This window comes from Centruroides sculpturatus, unplaced genomic scaffold, assembly GCF_000671375.1.
Source record: "Centruroides sculpturatus isolate CEXI.00-Female unplaced genomic scaffold, Cexi_2.0 scaffold1927, whole genome shotgun sequence".
Lineage (NCBI taxonomy): Eukaryota > Metazoa > Arthropoda > Arachnida > Scorpiones > Buthidae > Centruroides > Centruroides sculpturatus.
Genome location: NW_019386111.1, coordinates 86,865 through 101,526, shown reverse-complemented (window position 1 = coordinate 101,526; position 14,662 = coordinate 86,865). Strand labels below are relative to the sequence as shown.

The 14,662-nt window shown below is 30.1% G+C and overlaps 1 protein-coding gene across 3 annotated transcripts; it reads right to left on the bottom strand.

Annotated features, from left to right (window-relative positions):
* Window positions 1-2,298: 2,298 nt before the first annotated feature.
* Window positions 2,299-4,687, bottom strand: LOC111613652. 3 transcript variants are annotated; one of them, XM_023355002.1, is made up of 5 exons: window positions 4,452-4,687; window positions 4,150-4,379; window positions 3,663-3,913; window positions 2,578-2,823; window positions 2,299-2,398 (listed from the first exon to the last, which is right to left on the bottom strand). In XM_023355002.1, exons 2-4 carry the CDS (start codon window positions 4,360-4,362, stop codon window positions 2,607-2,609), a joined length of 681 nt encoding a protein of 226 aa, XP_023210770.1. In that variant the 5' UTR covers window positions 4,363-4,379; window positions 4,452-4,687; the 3' UTR covers window positions 2,299-2,398; window positions 2,578-2,606. The 3 variants fall into 3 exon arrangements, with proteins under 3 accessions (XP_023210770.1, XP_023210771.1, XP_023210769.1); XM_023355003.1 differs by having other exon boundaries at window positions 2,305-3,039; XM_023355001.1 differs by having other exon boundaries at window positions 2,305-2,823.
* Window positions 4,688-14,662: the final 9,975 nt, after the last annotated feature.

Below are 14,662 nucleotides of genomic sequence, written 5' to 3'. Positions count from 1 at the left end.
TCAACAGTAAACGGATGAACTTTTACTCTATCTGATTCACAACGTTTAATGCTGATATCACACAGTTGCTTGCAACTTTCAAAATTCGTCTCTTATCTCTTCCATTAAATTTGGAAGGTCTTCCACCAATGTTTTTCGAGTTGTATTTGTAACCTATTTAATATAGTTATACACATCAGTGTTACTCCTTCCTATTTGAGCAGCTACAGCACGATAGTTTGCAACTATGGCTATAAAATATCAATTTGTCCTTGTTATTTTTCTGCTGGTTTATTTTTTCCCATGTTTAACAAATGTTTTTTGTACTCAAATATAAGCAGATCTTTTTTTACATGTATACATCATTATTATTTACACTTATATAAAAATTTGCAGTTGTTCTTTCAGTTGTATACAAGATTATGTTAACAGAAATCATTTGGTTTTTAACTTTTTGAAAGAAATAATCGAACAATACTTTTTCATTATTGTACAAACTTATTAATCGACTTTTTTAAAGCATATGAACATGCATAAACCAATAATTTCAGTTAAGTTAGTTGTTTAAGTAAATTTCTGCTAGTTTTTAAAGTTTTGCCACTATAGTTATAATTAGATAAGATAAAAAATTATACCATGCTTTTTACTTTTTCGGTTATGTTATATATAACAGAGGCAGTATATGGTGATCGGTTAAAACATGAGACTCTTCGTCATTTTTCAGTTTTGAACTCTGTAATGTTGAAAAATGCAAATAAAAAAACAATGTCGATTCTTTTGTGTGCATGGATATTTGTGGGTGTTGGCTGAACACGATTCTCTTTACTTTTTTGAAGCTTAATAACTTCAATAAATTTTGTTGAAAATTTTTAAATTTGTGGATTAGCGACTTTCACGGGACCGTTAATCTTTTGTCAGGATAACCTACGTGCATTCAAGTATGTCAATGATGGCATAGATGATAGAAAATACAAGCGCCTTTACAAAACCGTTTATTGTAATAAAGGTTGCGCCTACATATAAAAATAAGTTTTTGGAATAAAGACAAAGGCTTCTTTATTTCTGATCGAGTTGGATCAGCATAGCTGGTTCACAGGACAGCCCCAAGCTAGCAGCATCTGTTGCAGGTACGTTCCAAAAAGGTGAATGCATTTAGAGGGACGAGGATGACAGGCTTAGAGAAAGACGTTTAAGTTGAAAATCACGATGGCAATGACGAACACTGAATCCTTGAACATTGGGTTTTATAAACTTTTTCATTTGTAGTTTTTTTCTTTAATTGACTGATTTTTTTTTCTCTTTCTTTAATTGATCTCTCTATTGCCTCCAGATGGTAATTAAATTTTCAATTAAAGATTAACTGTGTAGACTTGCATATACAGAAATTTTAATTTATTTACTAATTACCGTAAGGAACTCATTAAAATTCTAATGTCAGGCTGATGAGACTTATTGTTAAAAGTATCAACGTAAACCTTTTATTAATATAGTAAATTTATAGTATTGTATCTTGATTGTTTTCAAGTTTTAGCAATTTTTAATCGATTAAAGACAGTAAGGTTTTAGTCGATTGTTTTTATAACAAAACATGTTTCTTAAACAAATATAAAAAATTTAAAAGAGCTGCAATATAAAATACTTATTGAAAAGTATTTCTAATTCTGAGGTTATATAAAACACAAAAAGAAAAATACTTTCACAATTGAAGTGTGAAAACAAACAGCACTTACGACATGTTTTCTTTAATACATTATTTGTATATTATAAATTTATAAATTTTTTTCCGATTAAATTTATGTACGCGAAAAAATAGGCACGTTGTATCATGAAAATAGTAACGCTGAAACGTTAAACTTTTTAATTGAGCAAAAAATATGCTTATTTGCTTTTGGAATACTGATTATTAAACTTAGTATGTATAAAAATATAATAATGTAATTATATGTTTTTAATATTCCGTATATTACAAATCAAAATTCAACACAATTAAACTATAAAATAATGTTTTCAATACAATTTTCCTCTAGCCTATTCCATACCGAATAAAAAGGTAGCAATGAATTAAAAAGCACAATACAAGTGTCGAAATTTACAGTGATATTTGTTGTTCGGTAACATTGAAACAACCTTGAAAACTGAAACATCATACACCTTCGAAAAAAAAAATGCCAGTTTCGTTTAACATAAAATTTATTAAAGTTAACACCAAGAAACTACAAAATAATTGAACATGAAATCATAATTTTTATCCTTACAATTTTTTTTAAATATATTGAACAAACTTAATATTTAATAGATTGCAATGTCTATTGTTCATAATGTGCCAATTACGCTGTTGTACTCCAATTCAAATACGGTTAAGACAAAATTAGTATATGAAAAACAGGCTATTGTTTATAGTGATTGTCACAATGCCGAGCTGCAATTTAAAAATATTTCAAACTATAGTGGCTTGTCCTAGTACAACATACAATACTTATTAGCAATAGAATCGTGCTGCTCATTTATCTAATTCTTTTCGGAATAAAGTTTTAAATTGAAATAATTTTCTATTATTTCATATGTATTATTGTGAAAACGAAACGTAAAGCACTTTACCTCTCTATTACCAAATATAGTGTAAATATTCAACCTGGCAGAATCCTTAAAATACAGAACAATTTTACATATATTCTCTCAATAACTAAGCAGAGAAGCGACAGAAGGTAGCCCAATATAAGTAACAAAGACGGGCTGATGATATCTTGGATGGTTAATTCGCGAAATTCTGAATCTCTGTTTGTTCTAGATTGTTCGGCATAATCGATTTTCTCGATGATTCCAGAATCGAATATTCGACTCGTTCTGAAAAATAAAATTTTAATTTTTATACTCAAACGAGCAATTATTGGACTACAATTTTGAAAAATTGTAGACTTATGAATTTCAAGTGTAGTTTGACTGTCAACGGATCTGTGTGTCTGTCTTTCCTTAATCTCGAGAACGCACTTCGATAGATGAAAAGAAGGGACCAGATATGAAAACAACGGGTGCAGGATGCCTCAATCAACTGTTCGGAATCTGCTAAATCATAACGAAAGTCATGTTATTTCAATTTAAACTTTACCTCTGAAAAATTGTAAGATAGTCAACTGACACGACTGGTGTTGTTAAAGAAAAAGTATGGTATACTTCGCAAGAGAAAACCACTACTTTGAGATAAAAAGCATATATTCTATATTACATAAATTGAAGATATGAATAAATACTGGAGCCTAACTTTGTGACTAGGTGACAAAAAATTTCAACACGATATTATGACGATTACAATATCGTGCTGTAACTTTTAATCATATTTTTAAAATAATTTAATTTAAAATATATTATCTCCGTAACAGATTAGTAATGTCTGATCTCTGTATTTTATATTTTTCCTGTCAGAAATGAGCAGTGATAGTCATTCATCGAACTATTTTTATGGCCTTTCAAGTGCTGTCAATTTAAAACAAGATATTCTCATTCAGTTAATCTGGTCCTTCTCCTCGTACGCTATACGTACCTGGTTTCGCCGTTTATCTTACTAACACTGTTCTTAAGAGTAAAGAAAAACAGTGAGATAGTTACATCGACGATAGTGAGAATTTACAAGTATGCAATTTCCTCAAATTGTAGCCCAACAAAATGTAAAGCTTCTATTAACTTACATTTCGTGGATTTGATGTCTGAATGGAAAACTCTTTCTCATTGCATATGCTTCCATAAATGTAAAAAGTTTGTCATTAGAAAAAACAAAATTGTTTAAATTTTTCCAAAGTTTCTTTTTTAATACATAATCACTGAATATTAAAGCGAATCGTTCTTTCTCTACTCTTTCAATTCCTTTGTTTAATTCCATAAAGTTGTTGTTTTGTATTATATGGTTTGATATGATCTTCGCCGATTTTAACTTGGAATTCTAGAAAATTATTTGACGTAATATAATATATAGTTTACAACTATTTATAATAAGTTGTAAACTATATATATAGTTTACAACTTATTATAAATAGTTGTAAACTATATATTATATTACGTCAAATAATTTTCTAGAATTCCAAGTTAAAATCGGCGAAGATCATATCAAACCATATAATANATATAATAATATATAATAAGATATATATATTAATTTTATTTAATTTCTTCACTTACCTCAATAGCTTGCCATAAAATAGCTGTACTGGCTACTCCACAAGAATATTCCCCTGTTAGTATAGAATTTGCTAACTGATCAAAAGTGTTTGGAACTTTTTCAGTAAGAGGATACGTCATGAACGACATTAAAGTGCCGCTATAACTAGAACCTAGAATAACGATGGATAGCCACCATATTCCAATCATAAATCTGGATGGAAACCTCTTCATACAATCCAAATTTATTCCTGCATATACAAAATTCCTTAGTGTATACACAAAATTCTATTTACGAATTAAAGAAAAATAAGTGACCATACCTTGATATACAAAAGTTCGAAACAAATTCCATAAAACCTTACTTCTTGGCCAAAATACGTCTATATCTTGTATTTCAAATTCTCGTTCCAACACTTTGTGTAATGCTAGTCCATACAGAATGACGGTTATAAACAGAGCGATCCAAATCTAAAAAAACGAAATACTGCTATTATGATAAAATGTTTATAACTGAAATAACAATTACTTGCCATAAATGAAAATGGAGCGATAATGAAACTCCAATTAGGGATCTTTTCAGGTTTCTTCACAATGAACACCACAGAGTGAAATCCTGTCACTGCAGAAAACTCCGTGATTGAATACAAATCGAAATTAATAAAAATTGGAACGATTCCCATGTCCACTTCCTGATAATTGAGAAGTTAAGTATTATTATATTTCAGTAATAAGTATAAAGTAATTTCTTACAAAGAAGTAAATATAAATATTTTTAGAAAAATTAATTTTTCTACTTAAACCTAATCTACACTCATACTCATATTAACATCCATACATAAAGGTAACTAAAAATTCGAATTTTTTTTTACATTTCTCAACGTTCCCAAAATGTTTTGAGTCCAATAATGAAAAATTTTGCAGGAACAATTTTTCCGATCGCCATACTTTTCTTCTGTATTATACAACCAAAAAGTAAAACATAATTTTATAACATGAGTCTCTTAATATGTTTTAAAGCCTTTTTTATCGTCTACATAACAAAGTTTACAGACATTCACAGATTTGCTTATACACAGTTTTTTCTACATAACATTTCGAATGGTAGTAATATATAAATTCAAAATCCAACAAGTTAGATTAAAGTTGTGTATAATTGTGTAGAAACGTAGTGTACATTGAATATAAGTTTTCTTTACAAAAACTTTTTGATACTCTTTTATTAACGCTGTTAAGTAACTAATACAGTATTATTCGAGAAATTACATGCGATTGACTTTATTTTATGAGAATTTTCAAAAATTTACATTAATTTTACATAAGGTACTAAAAAATCACAAACCTTTTATGTATTCTATATGTTACTGCTAAAGCTCGAAATCCGTTAATGTGCGCATTACCTAACTAATCTGCAGATTAACTAAGGTGATCCGTTAAAGCTGCGAAAATTATTTTATTTCTCAAATTACCTAGGCACTCGGTAAAGAGAAAATAAGATCTTTGCTGGAACAAAACAACATTTCTGTATGCTTAAATTAACATAATGTTATTTATTTAATTTTCGATATCTTAAGAATCAAGTTAATACAATCAAACAACCAACAAATCAGTTGATAGAATCAATCATCAATTTAATATATGAATAAATAATTAAAAAACTGTAATACAAAAATCAAACGGTTTAAAATATTTTTCAATTAGGGAAATGAATTGAAGGACAGGTTGTTAACGCTTCCCCTCGCGTGGGAATTAAGACTTACCCTTAAAAACTCTGCATTTACTGTACTATTTTAGATGCGGTTTATTGCGGCTTTAATTGCGTTCTAATAGGGTGCGTACACTAAGAAGGGACTTATCGTAATTCCCCTCGCGAGGGAAAGTATTAACAATGGAAGTGTTAATGTGAGAGTAGCGTGGGGTACAGGGTAGGTCTATTACGCCTGTATCACTTACTAGGCACAGATTAACCGAAATCTGTCTCCTAAGTTTCGGATCGAGGGATCCGATCTTAAAAAGTTTTATAGGAGGGCGATAATCGCTAATTCATCCGAACCGCGAAGTTCAGACGCTCGTCAGGACTGACACCAGTTTGTCAATTAAATTCCGCGGACAAACACGCGTATGAGACCCGATTCTGATTTAAAATTAAAAGTCATGTTGATTAAAAACGAAACAATAAATTTAATAAAACAAGAAATTAAACTCATACAAAATGTGGATAAACGAGAGATAGAATTACTACAAATAATATACAAATCGGGAAATATCTATACTTATATTATACCCTATTCGCGATCGACAGAGAGCTCACAAAATCGTTATAAAACATACGACCTGTTTTAGTTGTCGGTCGTCTTCTTCTCTGTATGCAAGGGACACTTTGGAGATAAAGTTCATTTACTTCTTCGTATGGGAGATCACTAAGTGCGCAAAATCAAAGTATAATTTCTACGTGCAGACTCTAGACTTATTCTGTATGTGACTCGTCTAAGGACGGACGGAAACGTATATGGAGTTTGGACGCTTTCAGATCTGTCGCTGAACTCTCCGAATTCTGACAAGTTCCCTGTATATCTTCGGAATTTCGACCAATCATCGGCCAGTAACTCTTTCATGAGAACGGATGAAAGGGGAATGAATGAGGAGTAACCATTTCCCATCGGAGCGGGATTTTAACCAGATAAGGGAAAGTCAGAGGATGTTCTCTTCTGTGAAAGGAAGTAACATCTGTTATCTGGGTTTTTCCCACGTTAAAACAGTATTTTTCTCACCAAAAATTAAGTAATATTAGGTGACATTATTTTAACATTATTAATAAAATATTAATTTAGACCCAGGGCCTTTCGGGTCTCACATTAACAATGAAACTGTTAACAATGGAAGTGTTAACAATGAAACTGTTAACAATGAAACTGTTAACAATGGAAGTGTTAAGAGAATGTGGCATGCAAGATTAACAAGCGCAGATGCGTTTTTTTGCGTTTTTGCAAGAAATAAAGCATATTTTTAGACCTATATAAAAGGGAGACTAATTCTAGCATTTTGTGTAAATGGGTAACATTGGCTATAAATAATCTTAATCTTCGCTATCGTTACTTTTTGCCCAAGCAACGCCAAGCTTATTTGCTTGTTTTTAGTGACTTTGTCAATTATATAAACTGTTTTTAAAGACATCAGGAGTAAGAAAATACATTTTGTATTTCGTAGAATCATATTTGAGGTGAATCACTGTTTAATAAAAAGGAAACGTAGAAATAACCCCAAGGATATAACGTAAACTATTTAATGCTATTAATTATTAAGCTGTGTTTTTGCAGATGCAAAAAAATCTAATAAAAAAAAAGAAAAAAAAACAAAAAAAGTTCAGTAAAGCAAAGTTACACTCATAAAAAGTACACTTTTTTTCCTTCAAGATGTGTTCATGCAAAATTGTAAAGGAGATCCCTAATGAATTTTTATTACAATATTAAATAATAATAATAAATTTTAAAACGAATAACACGAAATATAAGCGAAAATTTCCCTACTGAAAAGTGAAATTGCAACATTATGCAAACAATTCAGTTAGCTTTTGCATTGGGTCATATGATACCCAGTTTTGAGCGAGACAAACTAGCAGCTATCAGGGATGCTTACCCGAACCATTTGCAATGATTTCGTAAAGTTAGGCTTTATGCTCGAAAACCTGCAATGGGGTTCCATTAACTGCTCGACACAGAAGTGCACACCTAGCGTGGAGTTGTTGTTATCAGGATTGAACCACACATTAATATCGGGTATTGTTTACGGATAAATCTTTCTTCTCTCTGTCAATGAATTTGTTTGCCTTGGACAAATGTGACTAGGTGCCAGACCTTTTAGTGCAGTATCGCACTAAGCTGAACTATTACTGTTCGCTTAGACATCATTTTCCAACAGCGGGCAGCTCTACTGCACATTTACGGTACTATAAATGTGAATTAGTGTTTCACAAGAATTGTCAGTACGGTGGTTCAGCACTGGTGCAGGCCGCACCTGATTCGGTTTTCGAACAACACAATTCCCGACTGCACATTTCATGGCAAACTCTCACCAGAATGAAGGAAAGTCTCATCGCTACCTTGCCGACAGCTTTGCCAGATTTCTCTTCTATCGAACATTTCATTGCCACATACTGTGGATAAATAAATTCTCAATCTGTAATCCGTGGAACACGGATTGAGAACGGATTGAGAACGCTTGAAGTTTCTTCACAGATGCTTAGATAAAGCAACTTCAAGTGTTCCGCAAAAAAATCTAATATACAATTAATTAAGAATTGTTGCAAAAGAAAAATCGATACAATGTAAAATAATTTTTGTATCGGAATGTAATAAGCAAACGCCAATGACATCATACATTAGAACGAGTATGCTGTTGATTTCAAAAATTTTTACCACTCGTGCTTTAAAACTGATGTATTGTAAGTGTTTCGCGAAAAAATATCAAAGTTTCGTGTTTCCCAACTTCAAAAAGATTGAGAATCACGGCTGTAGATGATATGTGCAACACATTGAATTCAGCCTGGCAAGAGATATCTTATGCGAACATTAATTCCTTCATTGCTAGCATGGCTTGTCTTTTAGCAGCATGTATAGCAGCCCTTAGTTGCCATACTCATTAGTGAATAAACAGCTGTCTGTTACAAATTTTTCATTTGTTTTTTAACTGTACGCATATGTACAGGACTTTTACTCTGCTGGTGCTGCAATGTGCACGTGGCTACAAACATTTCTTTTTGCTGTTACGATTTCACTTTTAGAGAATATATATTAACATTTCCTTCCTGTTATTTATACTTTTCTTCATTATGCTTTTGTTTGTTTTGTGGATTCTAGAATGTTTTCTTCACATTTGACAGATTGCCAGCATTTTTCATCATCGCCATTATATTGCAGTTTTGCTCAAAAGCGACGAACTATTGCGAGTGCTCCAAGATAGAACAGGTAAAAAAGTACAAGAGAAACTGCAACAAGTTGAGCTTTGACGAAAAAGGAAACTGGCGACATATTCGCACATTATCTGCAAGAACTCCATATTCTTCTGTTGCTTAAACTGTATCATAAATTTTTAATGGTCTCTTTTGCATGAGTTTTCTTTTTATTGCGACTGCTTTAATGCAGCCAAATATTGGATATGATGATAAATACAAATTTCGTACAGAATATAACTACAAGTGTTCATTTTGCATTATAACGTTGAAAATAAATTCAAAATAGCTTTTCTTTAATATGTTAAAGTAAGTTAAAGAATCTCCAGATGGCTAATCTGTAATTAATACGAAAATAATTTTTGCACCAGATTCAAAAATGTAATAAACCAATACACAAGTATTTTCGAATAAGAAGAAAGTTAACATAAAAAAGAAAACTATGATATAATATTTACATGAAACTGTTGAATAATTAAATCACTTACCTGTCTTGTAATTTTTCCAAACATTTCTGTCCATGTTCCATTTTTGTTAAATTTTCCAAAGAAATCATCTACTGGCTTAGCTATGGAATAACTAATTGTATACAAATAATTATATTTTTGTTAAAGATGAGTTGAAAAGTTGCAACTAAATTTATCGTAATTTAAAATATCGTACTACTATAAATGTTCTAAAAAACACCTCAATTGAAATTGAGTATTTAGTACTTCTTAATATTTAAAACTAAAAGATGATTCGATTAAATCAGTTTGTTATAAACTTTTGAAATTGATTAATGGAAGCCAACAAAATACACTTACATTTAAGTCATAAGTCTCAAAACATTTATATTAGAAAATATTTCTTAATATTATGTAAAGTCTACTGTATAAGAACACATTAAGGTAAACGCACCGGTAGTGGACACTTTAAAGAAAATTTTTCGACTTTTTTGAAACTGGATCCCTATTTGGAAGCCTTATGGCTTAAAAGTTATATTGTCTGTTAGACAAAATCTTTCTTTACTCACTGTAAGGATTTAATTATGTCAGTCTCGTCGAATACATTTTAATTTAATTTATTTTGTAAGGTTGAAAATGTTTCAGTAGTGGACATTGAAAAAATTGAGATATTTAGTAATGGACAGGCATTTGCACCAGTAGTGGACAAGTAATATAGAAATGATTATATTCAAGATGAAATCGTTTTTATTTTTCACAACTTGCAGAATTTGACAGTCTTTACTATAAAGAACAAGAACACTGTGTTAATTATAATGACAACTCATAATTTAATTAAATTAATTAAAATATCAAATTGTACAAATGTAAATTACATGTGTATAGTTTGTAATGTTTATATGAAAATTGAACTAATAAGTATTATGAAACATAAATATAAAACATTACAAAGTTAGTATAAGAAACTTTCTTATTTTGTTATTGTTACATTATTCTTAACGAGTAATTCATTTTTAACAAATGTTAAAATAAATGAGATCAGTTTTAACATACTGGAATGGATTATTGTTACACTCAATATTAAACACTTAAAAATAATAGTATAAAACTGGGTTCTAAGTTACATTTAGGATAACTCAAATATTAACGTCAGCATAGTTTAAGGAAATATTGTTGCATTGTTAATTTGTGTTGAACTACTTATCTATGTCAATGCCTTTCGAGAATTGACAGTGACTCTCTCTTCCAATAATTAGAGGCTTAGGAAGCCTCAATTCAATTTGAGAAATATTTATTGTTTGTACATCTTTTTCATTTTTAGCAAATACGCTTTTCATCCTATTTATGGAATTAAACACAATCACTTCTGCGATATTATCACTGATTAAACTGGTAATTTTGCACACACATTTGTACTTTCTTTTCTTACTAGACAAGGTGGCAACTACAAAATCATTCTCATGCAGGATGTTTGATTCCCTTTCCTTTTCAATGGTATTCCGACTGTGTCTTTCGGACATATCCTTCCTCCGAGTCCAATTTAAAGTCCCTTCAATACTTTCTCCCCTTTCTTCTGTATCTTTCGATTCCTTAATTGCTGAACTTGGTCCAATAGTTTCGTTTGAAGGGGGTTCAATATTTTCCTGAAACTGCATAATGTCGTCTTCTTCTTGTTCATCTTCCATAGTGTCTTCTACATCTAACGTAACATCGTTTGTACTACTACCATCCGAGGGAATCCAAGAACCTTCATCTTCTGATGATGTCTCTTCCTTTCTCATTTTCTTCTTTCGTTGCTTTGTAGTCTTCATTTTCATAGCTTTCTCTTCAGCTTTCCTTTTATTCTCAGCAGTCTGTTCTTCCTTCTTTCTCTGTCTTGCCAAAGCTCTCTCCCTTTTCAGTTCTAGTTCCACTATTTTCTTCTTTTCCTTATTTTCATAATATTCCTGCCAAGCTTTTGACGTAACTACAGAAGGTATGATTTCCTTTTTCTTCCTTTTGTTAGTGATTTCCCTGGGTTCTGGCCAGAGAAGTGACCTTTTGAAAGGACTAGGTACTGTTTCAGAGATCTGACTGTTATTGCGGCTATTGTGTGTACTTGTGGCAACAATGGTATTGCCAGTGTTTGAAGTACTAGGTCTTTCATTTTGTTAGTGGTAGTCATTATGAATATCATGAATATATGAATGGACCCTTAAAGTCCATACCTGAGTTAACCGCATGTTTTGTCCACTATTGAAACACCTCATTTCAATAAACGGACATTCACGGTTTAATAGTGAACACCCCCTGTCCATGATAGACAGAGTAACCAAAAAATGCTTGAATCAATACTGTATGTTACTTAACATTAGGTGATTTAATTTTTGACTTGATACTGATTAAAAGTGAAAAGTTCATTTTCACTAGTTGTGGCCACCTCTTGTCCACTACTAAAAATATACGATATTTTTGTTTCATTAGTGGACATCTCATTCAATTGACTTGGAAAATAAAAATACTATCAGGAAGGTCTTAAAACATACCAACGAAGCTCATATTAATAGTATATCAACAAAAAACTTCCGTGAAACTAACTGTTAATACAGCAAGCGTGATTTCACTTACCTAGACCTTAAGGAAACAGACAGCAGACTCACTTGTCTTCTTATATCAACAGGAATGCCATCACTGATGAGTGCGGGAAAACATCCCATGATGCACTAGAAAAGGATCAGTGCGAGTTACCACCACTAGAGGGTTCTATCTACTGAATGATTTGTATGTTTGAACAGTGAAGCCATTAACAACCTTATTACTCATATTTGAAGTTCAAAGTGTCCACTACTAACGCAGTGTCCACTACCGGTGCGTTTACCTTAGTATTTGAGTGAAATTTCTCCAAAATTATTGATGTCAACTTTAAGAAAAAAGTAAATTAAAGCAATCGAATATGTGTGTCACATTTTCTAAAACTCGGAAATAAAAATGTTTTTAATCTTTCAGATTTTTTAAATTAATGAAAAATTGACTTTTGAGGAAATATCAATTTGCAACATGACAAACAGAAGTCTGTATTATGAATGGTTTCTTTGGTATTTTCATGGTTTATTTATTTTCTCGACAAAATCTGTATATTTAATAATTAAATTGCACATCTTATACTGTTTCTCATAATTATATTTATTGATATTTATTTGCTAATTTGTTATTTTTTCTTGTGTTTAATAAAAGAAATAATGAAACACTAGTTTCTATCATGTAAAATTAAAGAACCAATGACATTGATAGAATACACTGTTAGAAAAGTTACGCATCTAGATTAAAATATAGTAGTTAAAAAAACTATCCATTTTTTAAAAATTAATAACTACACTTAGGAGTTTGTGGTGGAAGAATACATTTTTAAAATATTTTGTAAAAGGAGTAGTGGGATCTCAGAGTTTTCTAAGGCACGATTTTGACTGAGTATATAGAATACAAAGATACTTATTATTAGTAGGAATGTATAAACTTTTCAGTACGATATTAATAGTGATTTAATATATAGATAGTTACATTTTTATTCTCAATTTATGATATGCAAGTGATACCTAAAACGTCTTTATTATTGACGTTGCTTTTCATAATAGTTTAATAAGAGTATAGTTTCGTTTCTATTACTACTACTTAATCTGAATATTTATAACAAGAGATAAATTAGCTTAATATTAATATTACGTGTTATATTTTACAGCTAAAATTAACAACAAAAATTACTTTTTTACAAATAAATATTTTTATAAATAAGTGTAAATATAAGAAAATAATTTTTCTAAGTACTGTGATGAAGCTTAGCAGTTTAATGACGTGTATTTGTTTTAATTTTTGCAATATCTTAGAAAAACTAATGGTGCTCATACATATTAATAAACTAGTCTAACTAATTATCTCTTCGAAAATCGATTTTGTAATTTTTGTTGTTATTAAACATTTTATAGAAATAAATACTAAAAACAGATTACGAGATAATTTTGAAAATACCGAAATTTTAGTTTCTCTTGAAGAGCTTTAAAGACTCGAAAACGATATCCTTCTATTATTTTATTCTGAGATTTATCCATAGTCACGAAATGAGGATTCTTAAAATAACAGGGTAATTGTTTATAAATATATATTTATAAGTAGATTGTAAAATTGTCATAGTATATTTTACCTTCATCGCAGCAAATTTCCATTCATACGAATCATTTAATTTAGCTGTAAATATAATATACATTAAAAAACATAAAATTATATTAAAAACTATATAACAACAAATAAGGAATCGGTACAGTTCTCAAAATTAAATACACAACACCACTAACTAAAATGCATAGCAACATGTTTATTGAATAAATATTAACAATGACAAAGATATAAATAAACCACAATGCTTTACGAATTTTAAAATTAAGATAAATATACTTCAAATGTAAAAATATATTTTCGTTATTATGTTGTGTATCGTTTTGTGGCCGTTATATTCTCCTCAATAAGTGTACTATTTTGCAGCTGTACTAAATTCTCTAAATTTGATTTAAAAGACATGTCTTGTTTACAAAACATTAGAATAAAGACACCTGTAATATCGTTGATTAAATTTAAATTCTACAATTAAAAAGTAAAGTTTTTTACAAAAATCAACACAAGATATAAATTTAATGTATTAATACTAATAAAAGATTTAACGTTAATATTTTAAACAAGTGACCTCAACCTATGGTTAAAAGTTTCGTTTATACTTAAATACGGTAATTAATAAATAAATTAAAATTTCTGCTAATCTTCAATTGCAAATCCGAAGTTACAAAGTGAAAGAGGAACACGTACATTTAACATTAAATATAACAATATTGAAACAAAAATAATTTTTATTAAATAAATCATGATTTATAATTCTTACCTTCATTCAAATGAACGTATTTGAAAATCCCAAAAAGTAAGACAAAGATTAATGTGACGTTCATTTTCCACAGAATTTACCCTGAATGACCGCGGATTTTCCTAATCTAATATATAATCGAGACGGGTTGATAATAATAATAATAATAATAATCAGCGCAGAGCCCAAACGGTTAGGAGTTAAAAGTTGAAATTTGGTACACAGTTAGGGTACAGTACGTCACGAAAACGCACACTA